At 38.2% G+C, this 21,943-nt stretch overlaps 1 protein-coding gene across 2 annotated transcripts in view; it reads right to left on the bottom strand.

Annotated features, from left to right (window-relative positions):
- The window catches only part of PPP1R21 (protein phosphatase 1 regulatory subunit 21), a 35,609-nt gene extending 14,187 nt beyond the window's left edge, over positions 1-21,422 (bottom strand). The window contains exons 1-15 of one of the 2 annotated variants that reach the window (XM_007431724.4): positions 21,267-21,422; positions 19,911-19,979; positions 18,632-18,778; positions 15,918-16,019; positions 12,740-12,904; positions 11,714-11,772; positions 10,803-10,897; positions 9,838-9,890; positions 8,684-8,833; positions 7,001-7,102; positions 6,825-6,913; positions 4,731-4,867; positions 3,959-4,051; positions 3,327-3,454; positions 1,368-1,520 (exon numbers count right to left, since the gene is read on the bottom strand). In XM_007431724.4, coding sequence (XP_007431786.1) covers positions 1,368-1,520; positions 3,327-3,454; positions 3,959-4,051; positions 4,731-4,867; positions 6,825-6,913; positions 7,001-7,102; positions 8,684-8,833; positions 9,838-9,890; positions 10,803-10,897; positions 11,714-11,772; positions 12,740-12,904; positions 15,918-16,019; positions 18,632-18,778; positions 19,911-19,979; positions 21,267-21,326 — 1,602 coding nt within the window. In that variant the 5' untranslated portion in view covers positions 21,327-21,422. Of the gene's footprint in view, positions 1-1,367; positions 1,521-3,326; positions 3,455-3,958; positions 4,052-4,730; positions 4,868-6,824; positions 6,914-7,000; positions 7,103-8,683; positions 8,834-9,837; positions 9,891-10,802; positions 10,898-11,713; positions 11,773-12,739; positions 12,905-15,917; positions 16,020-18,087; positions 18,215-18,631; positions 18,779-19,910; positions 19,980-21,266 lie in introns of those variants that run through there. The other variant, XM_088149149.1, reaches the window with a different exon arrangement.
- Between the last annotated feature and the right edge of the window lie 521 nt (positions 21,423-21,943).

Genomic DNA, 21,943 nt, shown 5'->3' with positions numbered 1-21,943 from the left:
TTAAATTATCCTATTTAAACAGCTCTGAGAATCTTTTCAGCTGAAGTAGTACAGGACAGAAATACTATGAACAAAGACATAATTTTAAAAAAAACTTTTTAAAGAAATTAAAAATGGAAGGTCTGTTTCAGTATCCAGTATCTGAAACATTATATTCTAATAACAGACATGAATTTACCAATTATACTTTTAAGCATAATCCTGAAGTTACACTTTTTGTATAGGTGCTCATCTCTCACCACTGGAAGATCAACTGTCTTTTCAGCTTTTTGCACCCTCTGCTGTGCAGCTATAAAAGGTTGGGGGACACTGCAGAACTTGAGAACATACAAGCAGGGATTATATGTGGAAGGAAGGTGAAAAAATTCACACTGTGCAAGGGAAATTTGTTCATGTAACTAATACAAATGAACACAGCTGCTACCTGCAAACAGGAAGAAGCTTCTGAGATTTTCTCATTGTTTTGCAGTCATTTATACCACTCCACATAGATTTTAAAGAGGGCTCCATAGATAGAGGCAGAAATTAGGAGACAACTCAAATTTGTAGTTAGCACCAACTCTGCATACTCCCTAAGAGGGAGGGCAAGAGATTTTTCCATGGTATTACACTGAGCTTCAAAAACATTTTAGGACCTCTGGGGCTTACTGTGCCTATTAACTGGGAAGAGTGACGTGTCTCTTTAGCAACAAGCCATAAAAATGTTCAGCACATAGCACAACACCTTGTTGCTTTCTGCACCTCCCTGAGGTTTGGCACAAGATTTAGAGAAAACTTGTCAGAGTAAAAGACGAAAGTATTGTTAAGATTGCTGGCTATAGCAAATTAAAAAATGGACATAAATGGTAGGTGTAAAAAGAGATGCTCACGGGCCTTACTGCTAACATAGACAGATCCATCACTGAGAAGCCTCTCCTCCTGCTGCTGAAAATTAAACATGCAAGGCTTCTGCCAAGCATCCATTAAGTCTCCATGGTTCTAGTTAATCTAAATCGTTAAATAATTTCAGTCTCAAATCCCTCTCTCAGCCCATACAGACATCCCAAACATATTTTTCCCTAAACAGCCATAATCTCTATCACTAGGTTTACTACTTCTTGGAATTCCTTTCAGCCTCCTCCACAATCTTTCACAGGCTAACAGCAGGAAGCCCATTACAACTCTCATGCTTATCCATCAATTTTCAGCTTCTGCAACAGCTTCAGACAGAGCTAATATACAATTGAGTAACAAAAATGGTTCCGTCCTTAACAAAGAACCTCTTCATAGAGGAAAATATTCCAGTCCCACATGAAAGGACTTTTTGAGCCTATCCGAGGAATCCAAGTTGCTGTTGGTATATCTATTGTATCTGAACAAGCACAAACCTTCTTCAGAAGTTTTATGTAGGCAGCCGCTTTCTTCTTATACTGAAGCATGCACTCAGCTGAGAGGGGGTCGATAAATGCCATTCCTCCCTTAGGCCCATAACTCAGTGACAGAGTGAAACTATCTAAATTATTGCCGAAGAATGAAGCAATCTAGACATACAAAAACAGAGACGTGATATACCGGCCTGCTTTGGATGTAAAATTAAACGACAGTTTAGCATAGGAGAAATAAATGATCATATGGTAGGTTGCCTATTCAAAATATGATGATGGTGGCCAGTCACAAAACACCCAAATCCCAGAAGGCCAACAGGTGAGACTGCCACTGCCATCTCCTTTAACATAAAAGTATATGGACACAAAAGGCAGCTTTGGGCTGTCACCTTCCACCATTTTTATTTTCTAAACTCCATAGGGCCTTGAACTTTCTGGGAAATAAATATGATGTTAGGGGTTGACACTTTGCAACATCAGCATCCCATTTAATTAAAAAAATGAAAATAGTAATAATAAAAGTTGGGGCTGAAGGGCACCGAGAAGATGTCTGAAGACTCACTAGTGTTCACAAGCACCACATTGCTTATCTCCAGTTTAGAATTACAAGAACGAGTTGCAGTGAGCCTCAAAATCTCACACTTCCCTTATTAGTAACACAACCACTTGGAGTTCTAATTTATCCAAATTTTGGTTTGTGGGAACTTCAAATTATATCTTATGTTTGTTTGAGTAATATGCTTAACAAACTAAAATGGAAGCAGGTTCTTCTGGTTTTCTCATAACTCTGCAAGGTAGGGAGGGCAGACTTCACAAAAGAAAATGCCCCATGCTCACTAACACTAAATTATATATTAGCACTATGACCAAATAAAGATACTGGGACTTTAAAAAATTGCAAACAATATGCTAGAGGTCGGGAAGGTTTCATCAAGTCTTCTACAGACTCTCTCAGCGATTTACAACCTTGTGCAATTACCAAACACAACTGGAGGATCAAATTTCCTAGAACAGTAATTGGGAGGTTTAAACAGTGAAATTCATTACAAAATTTAAAGATTAAGACTCTTAATTTTATATGCAGTTATTTGCTAACTGCTTAGAAAACAAAATGAAGTTGCAATATTTATTCAAATTCAAGTTCTTCATTCAACAGAGCTTTCTAGCCATTTTCTTGCTCCGTGTTTTCTTTCCAGTTTAAGATCAAATTGCAGCTACCCCAAACAAAACCCAGCTCTCTTGCCCCAGCACCTTAAATAGTTGTCAAACCAAAGATAAAGGGAGAAAATAAGGAAAAGAACTGGAGACTTCAGCCACTTGGGCAAGAGAGCCTTGGGCCATCTCCTACCCCCTCACTTCAAAAGGAAGATATACTATGGATCAGGATTCTATGCTCCCTTGAGTCCTCTGCTCATCCCTTCTCTCTCCTTCTTTTTCCTCACCTTAGTTTCTTACAACTATAAAATCACTGATCTCCACTTTCCCTCCCAATTTTTCAGCCACGTGTGACATAGCACGCAAGTAAAGTAAATATGCAGAAACTCCAGTCTAGATGTATTGAACTTACATTCTACTTGACTCTCTTTGATTTACCATATGAACAGTATTTCTTAAAAAATAGCCCTTGTCATGGTAAGTTACTGTATTCTAAATATATCTCCAAGATGACTGACAAGCATGCATGCATGCATTCATTCATTTAGGTGCCTTCGAGTCAGTGTTGACTCCTAGGGGCTGCCTGGACAAGTCCCTGAAGTTTTCTTGGCAAGATTTCGGAAGTGATTTGCCCTTGCCTGCTTCCTAGGGCTGAGAGTGTGTGACTGGCCCAAGGTCACCCAGCTGTTTTTGTGCCTAAGATGGCATTTGAACTTTCAGTCTCCCAGTATCTAGATTGATGCTTTAACCACTACACTAAGTTGGCTCTCCAGATAAGCCATTGCTTGGGTTAAAAAGAGACTTTACCTTGCCTGTTCCATTAGTTAATGCCACCAGAGAGGATAAGATACAATCATTAGTGGTGATGAGCTTCTGAGTGGCTATGGGGAGCTCATGTTCCAAGGTAGCTTTTTGACTAAAATGCTTGGAAATATCTAAAATCAAAAGAAATTAACATGTATCAGTTACACACATAAGTCACAGCACCTTTACCTATCAGATTTACTGTATATCCCACCTCAAGACAGTTCACATGAGGATTTTCTTCATTGTATTCCCACAAAAATCCTGTCAGCACTCATGGCTGAAGGTGAACTGGAACTTTTCCTCTTCTCATCTTAACGTTACACCACATCAGCTCTTTTTTCCTTTGAACTTCTTATTCCAATCCAGTTGGAAAATCTATTTCTCCTTGCTATTTTTAACTTTTACTTTTTTTCTATCCAGAAGAGTAATTTTACTAGAAGATACATCTTATTTCCTCCTCACCATTATGGAGACCAATAGTACACATATGAGGCTGCTCAGTAATCAACTGTTGCTTTTAACAGCAGTTACTGCCAGACAAAATTTGCAATGGATTATAACTTAATTGCTTCCTCCACATTCACATTTCCTTGAATCAGGGTGGACTACACAGCAAGTTCAGCTGGTCTCACCTTTCATAACCTCATGAAATCCATTAAGAGCTGAAGCAATACATGTGAACACAGAGCCAAAGTTCATTCGAAGTAGGCGATCTGCTTTTGTGCCTAGATTGTATAAACAGCAACAAATTGAAACTTGGTCACAAATACAGTATTAAAGAAAAAAAACATGAAATGGAAAGAGAAACACAGAATAATATTGGGTAAACAAATCAAATGTCACCTTTGAAATAACCCACAAACCTTATTTGGTTAAACAGTGTGATCTGATGAGCCCAGAAAGCAGCAACATACAATTATAGGTTTTTCTGCTTCTTTATTACATTTGTACCAAGTTCAGATTTCTTTTATCAAGCAGAATTATGATGGCACAGAAAAATAGTCTGAAAAATACTCTATGGCATTATATTATAAAGTATTCCAATTAAATACATTTTTATTTTCTAATAATTGTCCAGCACATAATAAAATTACTACCATTCAGATTAAGAGTTTAAACCAAATTAAAAACACCCATCTGAGTGAGAACCCAAATTACCAAAGTTTTAGCTCAATCCTACTTTAAATAATTCAAATAATTTCATGGGATTTATTTCATTTTCCTTCCTTTATACATTAATTAGTATAATGAAAGATATAAATGTTTTATAGGCCAGTTTCTTTGGGGCAATTAAGAGTGGCAATGATGTGTAAATAATTCGGTATCTGCCTTCTTCCTTGAAGAAGTCACATTGCATACATCACACTGAATCCTGAATTGTTGTTGCCCAAAGCCCACACTTACTGGGTAAGGCTAGAAGACTAATGTACGTATGCAGCTTCTCAAAGATCGCTGTCAGCTTCTTCATATCATTTTGCAGCTCCATATTCCTGGCTCTTAATGCAGCTGTGCAAAGAGAAGATTCACACTCTTCTTCCAAACTAGGAACATATGAATGTATGTTTTTGAGAGTGAGTATTATGGTGGTGTTTTGGTACTTTTTAAAAAAAAGTATGAGAAAAATAAGAACATAAGAAGAGCCTGCTGGATCAGGCCATAAAACTGATCTAATCCTGCATTCTGCAGTACACAGTGACAACTGCATAGATTTGGGTAGCTCAAAGCCTGGAAGAGTAATAAGCCCCTTCCGCTGTCACTTTCCAACATAAGTATGCTCCTCATGATTCAGGAGACAGTAAATAATCATCAAAAATTAGTAGTCACTGAAAGCTCAATCCTCCATTAACTTTTTCAGCCTTCATTCAAAACCACCCAAACTGACTGCCATTACCATAAGTGCGAGCAGCAATTTCCACAATGTAATTATGCATGATGTGAAACAGTATTCCCTACTATCAGTCCTGAATCTCCCTATATTTAGTAGGGATGCCACATTATCTAAGCCATGAATGATTTTATATATTTCCATCTTGTCTTCCATTTCTCTTCTTCATTCTGAGCTAAAAAATCTGAGTTGCTATAGGCTTTCTTCGTAGTGGAGCTGCTCCAGCCTCCTAATGATTTTGGTACCTCATTTGTAGTTTTTTAGTTCTGTTATATCCTTTTCAAGGTGTGGTGGCAGCAGCTGTACCCAATACTGCAAGGGCAGTTTGTTTGTTTGTTTGTTTGTTTATAGGTCACATTAATACAGCCGCCCATCTCACACAAAGCGACTCTGGGCAGCTTTTCCACAGATTGTAAAAAGATAGTAATGAAAACAGAACCACTAAAAGAAATTGTTTCTTATTCATTCCAAGACATGGAAATTGCTTTTTTTAAAATAGCAACTGCACAATGGATGGACATCAAAGTGTCCCTCATGACCACCTGATTAATGGGATCTGAACTGGCAGTGACTAATGTACAGGTGAAGTTTGGATTTGTTTTGTGCCAACTGCATTAACCATTTTGAAGCTCCTATACCCAGTTCGAAGAGATCTTTTTGGAGTTCTTCATGTAATTCCAGATCATTAAAAAGTACTGATTCCAACACCGATCTCTGAGAGACCCTACTAGACACATCCTTGCCACTGAAGGCATTGCCCATTCATTCCTTCTCTGTTTTCTGCTTTTTAATCATTTTGCCAATCTATAAAAGAACTTATCCTCTTATCTCATGGCAGTTGTGTTGGCTCAGAAACCTTTGGTGACTTTGTCAAAGGCTTTTTGAGAATCCAAGTGCACAGTTTCTATTGGGCTGCCCTTGTCTAAATACATGCTGATGCCCTCATATAAGCGCCTTACAGTCTTTCTGGAAAACAGCGCACAGAATGTTTGCTGAGGTTTCTTTGGGTACTAATGAACATTGATTAAAACTGATAGTCATCTGGTATTACTAAACCTAACCTGGTGCCTACTACGTATGATGGAATTAGAACTTACAGAATTCCATGCAGCAAGACCCAAATCATTGATGTCAATATATCTGAAATGCACCAGTCCAAAGAAAACTAGAGTGCGTTAAGATTTGATGGCTCCCAGTTGCTCACTACTGCAGCCTTCACCAACCTGACAGTCTCCAGATGGAACTATGACTTCCAGAATTCCCAACCAGTACAGATAGCGCATCTGGAGAAAAGAAGTTTGTGCTACTGTATTTCTAAAAAAAAAAAAAATCCAATTTGCTATTATAAATCAGCTTTGGTGAGGCATGTCCTGACACATTAGGATTTGGTGGGTGTGAGAAGGGAAATCATTCAGGCATCACATTTCCTGCTTAATCTTCCCTATGATAATTCACATCACTGAATAGGAGAAGAGCAGAACCAAGTTGCTTGTCTTCCTCTTGCCCTTCTCAACCTGAACTGGTAGAAGAAATATCTGAAAGGGAGCTTGGTTTCTGTGTTTCTGCTTTATCTGCCTAGTTCTAAATTGCTCGGAAAAAAACACTGGTAATACCTTTTCAACTGATAAGGAAGGATCTTCCTGAGGAAGCAGACGTAAGATGTTAAGTAGTCAGAAAAAGTTTTTAATTCCGTAGTTGTTTCCTTTGAAGAAAAAAAAAGAAGCTAAGTTCAGATATTTAGTACCAAGTTGCTTTAGACAGGGACGTGACAATTGGATAACAACATTACCAGCACTGTGATGGTGTCTTCTGTGATGCTCTCAAACAAATGCAGCATTCCTACCTCCAGAGGGCGAATGTAGGACGCATTTTCATGAAGGTACTGTGAGAACTGAATGCAGAGAGACCTGTCAGTGATTTTAGCTGGCACTACTGCAAGATCATAGTTATATTTACCTTCAAGGGTTATAGTCCTTCACTGAGAGAGATTTTGCAATTGATTTTATACTGCCACTTAGAACAGGGAGAAAGAAGGAGAAAATAAACTTTTGAAGATATGAATATGAAAAGTTAATCTGCTCAGCAGAAGCAATTTAAAAAAATAAAGCTATGTTAAATACAAGGGAGATGTTTTAGAAAAGATTTATGTCTAAACATAAAATAATTACAATCCTTGAAATACTTCAGGGGCCAATTGTTGCCAAATATTTTAATGGTTCACACATTCACCTGAGTGATTTCATCAAACTACTGAAGTACAGTGTTCAGTTTCTCATCAATTACACAGCTAACTACAAATAGCAAACACCCTCTACACACGTCAGTACCTCCTCCTGATTCAGAAAAAACATATGCTTTGCACAGTTTGATAACTGTTTCATCAGATCCAGCATTCTGTTTCTAGCAGAAGCCACCTTAATAAGCCAAGGGAGTCCAAAAGGCATTTCTCTTTCCCTCGTTATAAACTTCTATCAAGTTCCCTCTTAAATAATTTTTTTCTAAGCTAAGCAAGTATTTCAGTGTTTCCTTGTTAGGAAAGTCTCCCAACATTTTGCATATTAACAAATACTCTTTTCTGGACCTCTACTCACTTTCTAAGTAGTCACACCCCTAATTGAGCATCTTTTAGCATTCCATCAACAACAGCATCCTCAGTTATCACCCATCAAACTGACTACTTTAGGGCAGATACTTCCCATAATTATTTTTAACCCACAATGATGCCAACATAGCTTTTCAAGGACATCTTACAATTAAATTTAAAACAAAACAAGACAATAAGGGAGGATACATAGATAAAACTACAAGAGCAGGAAAAACTCAGGAAGCAAATTTCAAAGATCAGAAGCCCTAGATTAAGAAGAACCTGCTACCAAAATAATATTATTGCAGGTTCCTGTGGAAGCCACTTTTAAGAGAAAATCTCAAAAGCCGGTGTGTGTGTGTGTGTGTGTGTGTGTGTGTGTGTGTGTGTGTTATATCACCATTAAAAAAAAAGGCTCTCTTCAGTTGCCATGGTCAAGAGTGGGGAGGCACTTGGGGAAAAGTCTCTGATTATGATTTCAGTGAATAGATAGCTTGATATACATAACAACTTACAGTTCAGAATCACTGAACAAGAAGCTACCTACATCAAGTCAGATTACTGATCCATTCAGCCAAGTACAGTATATAGTATCTGGCAGCAGCTTTCCAAGCTCTTAAGCAGATATTTTCCCACCATGTGCTACTTGACTTTTTATTTGAAGATGCAATGTATTGAACCTGGAATCTCCAAACTTTAGAAATAAAGTTACCCTGACAAGAGAATAGAACAGCAAATCTCACCCAGTTCTGCACACTCAAGTTTTCACAAATGCAAAAGTTATTTTAACAGCTCTACTGTACTTGTTGAGCTATAGAAAGCTAACAAGTAGCATGTTATTACCAGTTCATTATACCTAATGGTATAAAGTTCCCCCAATAATCTTACCTTCTGATTTAATGGTGAAATGGTATCTGTGGCAGAATCAATGGGGAAAATCTGGATTCTCTGCTCAGTGTAGGTATGGAAATTAAGGAGGGTTGTCACTAAATCCTGGACAAAGGTCAGAGCTTGACCAGCAAGATCACGAAGTTTCAACTGCAAAAGTACAAAGAACCAAGACGCTACTTTACAAGAGCCTTTTGCCAATACTGCTCCCAACTGAAGAAACAGAACTGCCAAGATAATAATTAAAAAACCAGATATGCAAAAGCTTAGTAGCAAATTTTAGCAATATTCAAATTAAACATGGAGTTAAATGTAAGAGGTGCACAAACAAAAAGCAGATCATATAGGTGACTTTGCTCTTCCGCCCTTTCCTCAGCATCCTTTCTGAAGATACTTTCCATGTTAGAGTAGATTGTGTTACATAAGGTTTCACTGCAATGGAATGGAGTTGTTCCCAGATGAGGTGGAACTGCACTGACACAAGAGCTCTGCAATCAATTTGGGACTGTTGTCCTACAACACTACACCTAATACAACATGAATGCCAATGTCCAGAAGAGACACTAGAGAGAATTTTAGCAAGATACAGGGCTTGTATTCAGTTAAATATAGCACCTAGCTAATTTTGGTTGATCTTGAAAAGATAAGTAGTGTGGACCTGATTAATATTTTGTTAAGAGATCATAAGAAAATCCCAGGGATGTACAGTAGTATACACTGGAACACTGAAAAAACATAACAGAAAATGGTAATGCAAACCACTTCCATATTGTTGCAGAGAAAACTACATGGATGTATCAATGTGGTCACCAGAAACTGAGTTCAACTCAACAGAGTTTCTGTCTTTTTATGAAGGTAGATCAACCTCAGAAACTGCAGTTAAGAGATAGAGAACAAATTCTGAGATTAAGTGTTCCTGTCTTGTCCTGTCCTGCTCCCCAAAACCAATTCCCTCATTTCTCATTTAAAAGCAATTTAAGCTGAATTTCAGGACTCTTTTCTTTAAAAAATGTTTCTACTGTACTAGGTATCACCCAGAATTTGAAATCATTTAAACAGAGTTAATGGGGAGCCAGTATCATATATCCAGTGATTCACAGATGCCAAAGAAATGCACATTTCTTAATTTAAGCACCCTTAAATATATTACTCACCTGCCTGCGTCTATTATGTAATGGCACATTCAGAGCATTATACTGGCTAGATCCTACAAAATAATGAATTCACAGTATTAGATCAAGTATTTTTCCACTGATCATATTTTCTAAAATTTTTGTTAGTTTATAAGTCATTCAAGAATGGGCAGTATCTTTACAACCAGCACTGGTAACCACATGCTTAAAATAGTATAGATTAAAAAGAAAACAAAAAGGCACAAATACAGTTATAGAAAGGCTCTTTAAACACTGCCATTTAGCATTCATATATTTGGAATGTGTAACATGTTTTATACATGTAATCTTTATTAAAGTGAAGTAGAAATGTCTTAATTTGCAGACAAGTCTTTAACTGCTCCACTACTTTATGTTATGCACATAGATTTCTAGCTAGGAATGTAAATCAGGTTCCTAAATTAATGCAAAGCATTAATTCAGCTTTCCCAAACTTGGAGTCCTCCAGATGTATTGGATTACAACTTCCCTTATTCCCAATTAGGAAAGGCCCTGTTCATATGGAATGCAAATATCTCATAAGCACAAAGGATGGTAATGCTATGGCAAGATTTGAAGCCACACTGTTAAAGGAATACATGGCAGCTCCCGTAAATGGCAGCTTTCTGATAGACCCTGTACTATTTTAAATTAATCACCTGGCATCTTTCTGCAATTATAGAGGCACTTCCTAACCTTGTTCCACATCATTTCTTTGGCATGGTGATTGTAATAAAATTAAAAATGGGGGTAAGTTGTACAATACATCATGAAGAGGAGATGGAAATTCAATACAAGGCCAGTATTTTAGTGCAATCTCCATGTTTCCTATTAAGTGTAATTCCAGGTTGAGCAAAATTATGTTACTTTAATTAATGAGAAAACAGAATAGGGAAAAATCTCAGTTTTTCAGTTTTCTATGGTTTTCTCCTTTATCAAACTGGAAATGCAATCAGTTCAATACCTACTTGTATCATTGAAAGGTAATTTTTCACTTATAATCTGTAAAGACTCATCCAATCTGCTACTCAAGTCAGTATGAAGATGCTGTAGCTGCTGCTGGCTAGCAGACAAAAATAAGACACCATCAACATTTTATTTTTTGTTCATTTTCTTAAAAAGCTACAAAACAAAACAAAAAAGTATAGTGCCAATATTACAATTAATCAAGAAAACAAAAAAAGAGAAAACTATTTATTAATATTGTACTAATTAGTATCAGTATTATATTATTATTATTATTATTAGCAAAGCAACAATACTGCTGCATTAACTATGAACATTCACATCTCCCCAGCAGTTAGAATATTCAGGTACATTATGGCAGCATGTTTCAATCATTTGTTTATATTACTGTAAAACCAATGATTAAGACTGTAAATCAGAGTGACTTTTGAACCAATGTAACTGTTGCTTTTGTTTTTAGATGCACAAATATTACATCCTGACCTTCATTACATTACAATAACAAAAGAAGATTCAATAATAACTTGAGCATCCATCTTCATACCTGAACACAAAAAGCAGGATTTTAATTAACACTAGCTCACCTGCCAGTGTATTACTTTTACATTCTCTGATTTGGCAGTAAATTTTTGGTATGCTTCATGATGTCAATGTATGCACCCACCCACCCCAAAAATCTTACATGCATCTCACAGGACTAAAAGGCAATAACAGGTCCCTGCTGTGCATACGTAAAGTGTAAAAAATAGCATTCATATATAAAGGTATGCACTTAAATTTCATGCTGGGTATGACTCAGCTCTTTACATTGGTGCTTGATGATCAAGGTGACAATAAGCAGTACTCATTTAACTAAAATAACTTTCTCTGGATAGACTTCAATACTATTTAATCTTCAATATCAAAAGTATACCACTCTTCTGTTCGAACTCTGCAGTCCTTGGCTTCCCTCTCTAGGCTTTGAGATTTGACCTAAAAGAAAAGGGAGAAAGAAGATCAGAGCTGGCAGTATTTGCACAATCAATTCTATTCCAAGACCACAAAGCAGCATCAAACAGCATTATCTACTAAAAAGTCAAAGCAATAACATCACAATGAAAAACTAAATTGCCAAGAAATAAAAGATCCATTAAAATAATCATCCAATACTCAGTGTAAAAGTAAGGTTTCAAAAAGGCTGACAAAGACTATGATCTGATTATCATACACTGGTTTAATATGCCCAGATAGGAATTAGTCTTATAACTTAATGCAGCATTGATTCCTCCCCCATGTCGTAAGACGACTTAATATAATTTCTTGTGCTGAAATCAGCTAGCATGCTGCTACTGTTTAAAGTAGACTTTATATTATGCTTTGTTTCATCCCATCTGCCTATAAGAGAAAAATTGATACTGTAAAGAATGTATTTTCCATCTCTCAAGGGGATTTTACTTCTCACAAAGGGTAGAGACAGATTTGATTTTAACAGCTGGATGTTATAGCACCAAAAATGGGATCATCTAAAATTTTTAGGATAGTCTCTGGTATATCCTGACCACCGCTGGATATACCTGGAGACTATCACTTCATTTAAAAATGCAATTTGCTACAAAGGTGGCTCAAATATCAGACATAATATTTCCTTCCCATACATATTTTTAATCAGTTTTAACTATCTTGCCTGTTGAAGAGTTCTTGAGAACTTGAATGCCTGCAGCTTCAGCTGGCCTAATACATGTATTATGTTTTCTGATTATCATCACATTTGCTTATTGCTTTGTAAGAAACTAGAGTTAACTGGAAACTTTACAGAATTAGATAAATGAAGGAGCAAAACAGCTGGATGCAAGATTCATTCAGTTCCATCTTAAGTTTAAAACACACAATTGTCAGTATGCCCCTGTGTGCCTCAAAAGGGCAGACTTCCACAATAGGGAATGTACAGCTTTAAACTTACTTCTAATTTGGCTTTATCATTTTGCAGCTTTTCTATTGTATCTATGTACTTTCTAGTTAGGCCATCCACCACAGCTTGATGCTGTGCAGCCTCCATCTCCAAAACTTCAAGTCTGCTTCTCAGCTCAGCTTCTAAGCGCTTATGTTGCTCGTCTGCCTCAAAGAACTGAAATGAGAAGGGCAGAAATATTACCACAGATGCTGTACAACTCCATCAGTAACTGCCAAGATAGATAAATTGTATAATAATAAATGTTGAAAATGCCATGAGACAGAAGGAACAGTGTAGTGTGTGTGGTACACATGTAAAAAAAAAAAACCCTCAAAAGAAATACACAGCACTATTCAGAGAATTTTAGAAATCAAATCTGAAATGAAACCACAGTTCTTCTTACTAGGCATAATTCCAAAACATATTAACAAAGAATACCACAATTTACTAAGGTACATGTTCATAGCTAGAAGGAGAAATTTACCACAACATTAGAAAAGAGATATGTTACCAAAGATAGCAGACTAGGAACTCAAACTTGAAGAATATGCAGCAATAGCAAAATTATCAGCATATATTCACAACAGAACTTTAACCTAATTTAAGCAAGAATGGCTTTCATGCCTTCTATATATTACACAGCAAGGTAAATACAAGGACACAGAATCTGGTTTTTAAGGGGAAAAGAACTGACTAAAGAACTGAAATCGGAAACACACAAAAATGCTAAATGTCTATAAATATTGTCCATCAGTCAAATTACAACAAAAGGGAAGTTATAAATTAGTATTTATCAATAATATTTTAATAGTTCCTTTTTGTGTTTTTAAATAACTTGTAGTGGAGATTTTAGCACTCAGCTCAGAGATTGAAATATTTTCTCCCATTGTTAAAATAATTAAATATACTTCGTTTTTTATGGTTAATTTCTCATCAACCATACACTGAGCACTAACTGTACTATCTTGGTAATTCCTATGTCCACTTACTGATATTATATTTCTGTATCAACTATTATTTCTCTTTTTTTTCCTTTTCTCCTCTTGCTTGCTTGTTCACTCATTTCTTCTCCTTCTAATGAAAATGATTAATTTTTTTTTTTAAGTTATCACCTATCGGAGAAGCACTCAATCACCCATAGAGGGACTGAACCACTCGTTTCAGGTCTGGAAACCGTGCACTGAGTAATCCACATCCAGAAAATATCAGGGATCAAAAGCTCCCAGTTTCCTTTTTTCAAAATGGGAGGACAACCATGAATAGGGATAACTGGAATAAGGAAGAGTAAACTAACATTTTTCCAATAATGGGTGGAAGCAGGGAGGGGGGACCCTTTATCATGCTTTACTATAAAATTCCAAATAAAGGTGGCTAAATATACACATTCAGTAATAGAAAATTATATGCACCTTCCCAGGTCACTTCTCATTTGCAAAGTAAGATATCTGACTTTCGTAGAGCAAACCAGAGCAGTTTCCATGGGTGCTCATACAAAGCAGAGAAATCTTCCCTTCCAACATAGTCTATTATGGGAAAGAGTTAAAAATTCTGAAGTCAAGACCATAGGGTAAAGTCCTTGGAAGGGGGGAGATTAGTTTCTTTTTTTTAGTTTGAAGAATGATGAACACAGTGAATCTGTATGTCTTACACTGCAAGAAAAATGTTTGGAAATCTGAATCAGGCAGAAACAGCAGAATGAAAACAGCTCATGGTTTGTTTTGGTCATTAACAAGGCAAGTCATGGCTACACCAATATATAGATCCATGGCTTAGTATGATGTGTGTCTTACTCCTCAACTGAGCTGCTCCTGGTTCAAAAATGCACACCATGATAAAGACAACAACAATTCAAGAGATTCTCTTTCCTACGTACTTATTTATTTCTGCTGCCTCTAGTCTTTTTGTGATAGGAATTTATTTAGAAAGCCATGAAAGGAAAACAGAAAGGCATACAAGGAATAAGAAAATCTTTCTTAGGAGCTCCTGAGCCCCTCCGTCCCAATATTTTATCTTTAGGTCATAGAGAAGAAGATAGATGATTGGGAGCAGGTGGGTTGTGCTAAATGAATCTATTCTATGGAGTATCAAGTCTTTTTTGTTCAATTAAAAGATTCAGATCAGAAAGGTTATTTCTTTGCATATGAGAATATGCAAAGTTAGGATATTGTTAAAAACTATTAAAGGGAGTTGAATGACCCACTATGCAAAAGACAAGTGGTAATTCACCTATTTAATATTTCTCAGAAGTGATATGTTTCTAAGATGCCCTGTTACTTCTACAGGTAGTCCTCAGTTAACAATGGCACCTGGGACCAGAATTTCCACTGCTAAGTGATGTCACGTGACCACACCACTTAGCAACAGCACTTCTGGTTGCCATCGTTAAGCAAATCCTGCAACACTGTTAAGCATGATGTCATGTAATCGCCATTTGTGACCTCCTGCCAGTTTCCCCATTGACTTTGCCTGTCAGAAGTCAGCAGTGAAGGTCACAAATGGTGATCACGTACCCATGGAATGCTGCAACATCATAACTGCAAGCCAGTTGCCAAGTCCCTGGATCGCAATCACATGACCACAGGGATGCTGTGACGGCCAGAACTTCAAGGAGTGGTAATACGTACCATTTGTTCAATGCCATCATAAGTTCAAGCAGTCACTGAACAAGTGGCTGTTAAATGAGGACCACCTGTACTGGCACAAGCCAACTCATTTCATAGCAGAGTTATAGAATTGAATCACCTGGCTATCTTTGCCTAAGCTGTCCTTATGACACAGCAACTATATTCAGGTTGTTGTTCTAACTGCCTTATTTTAAGGATGGAGAAACACTAACCCACAGGCCTAATCAAGCTTGCAAGACCATTCGTCCAACCTGTGGGTTAGGGTAACCCTGTGGTGCCTCAACTGAGGATCCATTTCTTCCCCAAATCCACACTTCTTTCAAAAAGAAGGGCCCAGAAGACACATTTCCTGGGCCTGGAAAAAGTTCTTTCTGGAAGCTTGACAAAATCAACAAGAAGATAAACTTGAGGTTTGGCCCCACCCACAATAACATTACTCAGACCAAGTGAGGATGACTGAGGAAGGATACAACCCTTGCACCCAACCATATTCCCACTTTTTCCTTACTAATTTGAGTTAAGGATATAAGTGTTTGTATGATGCATTAAACCAAGCTACATACCTGAATATGTAACCGCTCATTCTCTTCTATCTTTTTTTGAAGATCTTCACCAAATACGTTTTTCTGTTCTTGACTCAACTGAGATGCAGGTTCACCAGTTTTCTAATCAAAACAAAATGTTGTTTGCTGAAGGCCTTTTAACTACAACATACCGTATCGTTACTCCCATGAATTTTTTACAGTAAAATAATTAATTAGCTAAGAATTCTAATATAGGGGAATTCTTAACTATTTGTATTACTACATTTACAGAATATACAGAGAACCAGGAGGATCCATTTCAAATCTTATCATCAAGAAGTAAAGATCCTGATTTCAACTCACTCTCCACTATAGTAAGGCCGTCCTACTTAATTTGGAGAAATACATGAAATAATATATCATTAGTGAAGCATTTCGGAACTGCAGTATAAAGCACTTCCTGTTGAAGCCCTAACACTGATCTCTCAGCCCTAGTGATTCAAGCTAAGCAAGACCAAGTGGCTGTGTGTTTCTCAGATCTGGAGATTTTCCACCTATAACTCTGGATGGAGTAGCACCAACCCAGTTGGTGTGTAATTTGGGGCTCCTCCTGCTTGAGGAGCAGATGACAGCTGTGGCCAGGAGGGCCTTTGCACAAATTCATCTTGTGTGCCAGTATCTGTTCCTGGCTTGGGAGGCTCTGTTCATAGTCACTCATGCCTTCGTCACTTCCCAGATGGACTGTTGTTAACATGTTTGACATGGGACTGCCCTTGAAAGCATTCAGAAGCTACAGCTGGTCTGTAATGCAGTGGCACATATAGTTTTGAGCACACCATGGTACACTCACATAATACCATCACTATGTGAGCTGCACTGCTCCCAGTGGACTTCCCAACCTTACATAGAGATGACAGAGGATTCAAATTTGAGATCTTTCTTTAAAAAGAAAGTATCCATTTACAACTGAACTAGTAACAAGCATTTGTATGGTACTTTCCAAGTGTCTCAGGCACTTCATATTGTTCACTCAAAATGTGAAATACTGATAGGTTAAATAAATATTATTCCTTGTACTGCAGATGAAGTTTAGGGCTGAGAAACAAAACAGTTGGCCAATTGCTGCTGACTTCAAGACAAAGGCATCCTTCGACTCACCAGTTTCTAGAATCATACCTCATTCTCTTAGCCACTATGCTACTACAGGCCTTCTCTAAATAAAACTGAGTGCCTCAGCAGTTTGCACAAGAGCATCTATCATGTCTCAGGGATATTGACCCAGATCTTTTTGGCCCAATTTAAACAATATACTACCTTGCACTAGCTTCCTTCTAGAACAACTGAGTATTCACTATGCTTTTCTTCCCCCCAGTGTCCCTCTGTTAACCATGGCCAGGATTTTCTCACTTCTTCAACTGTGAAACAAAGGAACGTTTTAAAGCATTGCGGCAGTTGCTTGTCTTAATTCCTCCCTTTGCTTTGATTTGAGTGTTTTGCTTATTCTATAAAATGTGTTCGCAACCACATTTTTAATTATTAGTATTAAATGCACTATGAAAAAATATGGAAAGCAATACTGTACTATTTTTAGATATTACAGCAAATACTAAGAAAATACATTATGAGATTCACTAATCAAGCTAAGGAAGTCTTGTCCTAGAAAAGAATCATCCTGGAACCAACCAAAAATGCTTATCAGAGATACTTAGATATATAATAACAAATAATATATTTTAGGATCAGTAAAAACAGCAATGTAGATACTCTACTGCAGTGTTTCTCAACCTTGGCAACTTGAAGACATGTGAACTTCAACTCAGAATTCCCCAGCCAGCATGTTGCCAAGGTTGAGAAACACTGCTCTACTGTTTGCAATGTATCAAGTTGTAATCTGTGGACACTTACCTGGAAGTAAGCTCACTAGCTATCATAAGCTTAATTTTGAGTAGACTACACTAACTCAAAAAGATGATAAATAAGACTAAACTTAATACCTGCCTATTTTCTTTCAGTCAGCCAGCCATAATTAGACACGGACCACATCTCTACCTCTAGTAACTTGCGCACAAATGTCTGCAGAGGTTAGAAGGCACACACAGACCTCATACAGAAGTTTCCCTCAGGTCTAAGAGAGAAACCATAGAGAGGGTGGCAGTATCTCAATTGTCAGAGGTTTAGGAAGTGCAGTTCCCCAGAAATGCTCACATACTTTTAAGAATTTAAGAGCAGCCCTCCAGAATCACATCAGAGTCCAGCATCCAGATTCCCACAGTGGCTTCCTGCCCTCCTCTTGTAGTTCCTCAGCAACTGGAATTCAGAAGAATGCTTGACTGATGCTGGAAGTAAGATATAGCCATCATGACTAGCATCTATTGATAGACTTACTCCCCATGAATTTGTCTAACCCACCTTTAAAGCCATTGAAATTGGAGACCTTCACTGTAACTTGTGATAATGAGATCCACAAGTTACCCATGTACAATGGGTACTTTCCTTTATCAGGCCTAAATCTTTCACCATTAACTTCACTGATTGATACAAATTCCAGCACTATGGGAAAGATAGAAAATTTATTCTATTCTCTTGTTCCACAAAATTCATATTCATATCATTTGGTATATATAATAATCCCTCTATGGTGCCTTTTTTGTAAGCTATAAAGCCTCAGACTAAATCTTTCCATGTACAGAAACAGTTCCAGACCTTTAGCTGTTTTATCTGCACTTTTACACGTTGGCCAGCTTGCTACCTACCTTGTTCTTCTTGCCTTTAGATTCACTTAATGCAAGTTCATCTTGAAGAAGCTCTACCCTCTTGGCTAACTGTTGATTTCGAAAAGTCAAACTATCCATTTCCTGTTGCAGCTTCCTGAGCGATTGGTCCTTCATTTTCATTTGTTCCTGTATTAAGCATCAAAAGTTTCATCAGAGTTCTAGCATGGATTGATTTTAACAAAACACAAAGTCTTACTCAACTCCTTTTCATATCCAGCATCTTTAAAGAATCATGGTGTATTTCATCCAAGATTACTAAAGCCAATAGAAGAGAATATGTGTAGCTCAGGGTTGAACTGTGGAGTCCTTGGTGCTCTCTGAGCTTGGCTGTTTGATTGCAGACATTTCATTACCTACTGGGTAACATCATCAGTGCTAGTGAGTGTGGAGTTTGCTCCCTGTTTATATACAGTAGCTTGGTGGGGTGTGGTTTTCTCCTTGGTGGGGTGTGGTTTTCTCCTTAGTTCCTTAATTAGGGTATTCTTTTCTGCTTGTTTGTTTGTCTCCTTGGTGGTTCCTCGATTAGAGTACTATTTTATGCTTCACTGTCTGGTGTTAATCTCCGCTTATCTGGGTGTAAGCTGCTGGAGAGGATGTGTTCTGGTATTTTTGTTTCCTTCTTACGTTTCTTATTGTCTCTTTTGAATGGTGTGTAAATGTGGTTTGTCTCTATTTGTCTACTGATGGTTGATGTGTCTGACTGCCAGGCTTCCAGGAATTCCCTAGCATTTTTGGATTTAGCTTGGTCTAGGATGCTCAGAGTTTCCCAGTTGAAACTATGATTGAGTCTGTCCATGTGAGATTAAGGAGTGTTCATCATGTCTTCTGACTGCTAGTTGGTGTTCATGGATGTGCTCTGCTAGCCTTCTGTCTGTCTGTCCTACATAGTAGCTGTTACAGTCCTTACACTGTATGTTGTAGATGACTCCTGTTTTTCTTCTTAGGCTACTGGGTCTTTTGGTTTACTTAAGATGTTTTGGAGAGCTTTAGTTGGTTTGTGTGCTACAGTGATGCTGTGTGGTTATAATAGTCTGTTGGTTGTTTCTGAGATGTTTCTGATGTATGGCAGTGTTCAGTAGTGACAGATTTCAGAAAGATTAAACCAAAACTTTCTATGATATAGTTATTTCTAAGCTGAAAGAATATTTCACTCATTACATACCAGCTAACTCAGAATCATGATAGATTGTGGCCAACCCTACTGAGAAATGTACTTTTTAATCAAGCTATTATTCACTTCAGTATTTTTAAGCGGTACCTTTAGAGCTGCTGAGTTTGCTTGTTCATCCATAACACCCTTTTTCAATACTTGATTTTGAGCTCGAAGCTGCAAAACAGAGTGAGAAATGATTAACTCAGTTATGAAGCAATAAGGTTATAAGTTGATCTTCAACATCCTTTAGGAAAATATTAAACACTTTTAGAAAAATACAGAAAAGTACAGTTGCCTAAGAAAGTAAGAAATATTACAAAAGAATTTTAAGTCTTGGAAACTTTAATTACCCCTATAAATGTTTCAGAGTCAAGGTGAAACAAAACTGTTAACATAAATGTAATTTTGGCTCAAAATATACCTATAGCTATAAAATATCTGGGAATAATCTCTATGAAGAATTGAATAGCATTGGTCCAAAGAGGGTCTCAGTAAACAAGCAATGTTGAAGTAAAAGGATTCCAAGCAGAATTTTTAGAATATAAGCCAAAGAGCAATGGTTAATCAACATGGGCATGAAAGTGAACATGATAGATTACTACTGTGTCTAACATTGCTATGCACATTCTTTTAGTACTACTAGATTTATAGCCCACCTTTATTTTTTACAACTCAAGGTGTACATAAAGCTCCCACCTCCTATTTTCCCAACAAAGCAACCCCATGAGGTGGGTTGGGCTGAGAGCGAGAGTGACTGGCCCAGACTCACCAACCCAGCTTTCTAGGGAAGACCAGAGGTTTTAGTCTCCCTGATTTATGATTCAGCACCTTAACCACTACACCAAACTGACTCACAATACAAGAGTCTGAATAAAAATTATAATTTAAAAAATTCGTGTTAATATTTACAGTCAATGTTGTGCCCTCAATAAAATGTTACATTTTTTTGTAATTTTAACCCAAGTTAGTTGCTGGCTCTTTCTTACAATACAGCATTAACTCTTCCCACCATGGGTGGAGGAGAAATCTTATTCTCCTAATTCTCCTAATCCCTTTAGGTAGACAGGAGGTCGTTTAAACGATCCCAGCCTTTCCTAAACTGGAATGACAGTGGGGTGATGGAACTGGAGGACACCAAGTCTGGAAAGGCTGAAGCAGATAAGAGGTCCTCAGGCCAGAATTTCCACACCAGTTGCTACTTGAATGGATTAAACAGAAAACGGAACATCACGGATTGCATGCATGCAAACTAATTCTGCAAAGAACTGCGTTTCCTTCCTCCAATTAAACAAGAGGCAGAGGAGACAAAGATATGGCAGCTCAGCATTTCAAACAGCGGGAGAAAGGCACCACAGTCCTTCTTGATATCTAGAAATGAAGGGGGGGCACATTAGGGGGCTGAAGCCACTAAGGCACCGTTCGGGGTCTCGGTACTTAGGGGAGTCGGCAACGTCCCGGTACCTTGGAATACTCCTGCGCCAGCTTCTGGTACTTCCCCTGCAGCTCGGTCGCTGCCGCCATGACCGCCCCCCGCTTAGAGAAGCAGCTACCCGGAAAGCGCCCCCTCAGCTGCTCCAGCCATTGCGGGAGACGTACTTCCGGGTGTGGGCAGAGCGAACGTCAGGCGTCATCCCCCGACCCCGCCTTGCGCAGCTCGGCCGTCCACCATCTTGAGTTCCTTGCAAAGGAACTCTCGTAGCTCAAGAGCCGACCTGACTCAGCGCGAACGGGCGGGGACCGAGTGGCCCCGCCCCCTGTTTTCGCAAGAAAGGAAGGCGGGCCGACGGAAGGCTGGGAGGGAGCGGTGAAATTTGTGAATGGAGGCTTGTTGTCCGTTACGATGGTGGTGGAAGGAGCCGCTTCCTATTTCGGCGAGCTTCGAGGCGGTTCCTGGCAGTTGAGTTTAGTGTTTTGGTGCCAGCCGCCGGGCTTCCCCAGTCCTCAGCGTAACGTATCTGGGCTGCAGAAATCCGAGTTTTTGCGGCCCAGCTATGGTAGCCCTAATAAACGTGCCGTTTCCCGAAATGCAACCGGGTGGTGTTGTCGCAGTAGCTGTGCATCTGTCCCCCGGGCAGGGTACACAGAAAGTCCTTGGGAGAGTTTGGGAGGCTTTTCCAGTTAGGAGCCCCAGAGAATAT

The sequence above is a fragment of the Python bivittatus genome, unplaced genomic scaffold (genome assembly GCF_059951505.1).
Source record: "Python bivittatus isolate LINGU-HERP-01145 unplaced genomic scaffold, Pbiv_v1 ctg000020_np1212, whole genome shotgun sequence".
Lineage (NCBI taxonomy): Eukaryota > Metazoa > Chordata > Lepidosauria > Squamata > Pythonidae > Python > Python bivittatus.
The sequence above is the reverse complement of the archived record's forward strand: the minus strand, read 5'-3'. Positions and strand labels throughout refer to the sequence as shown.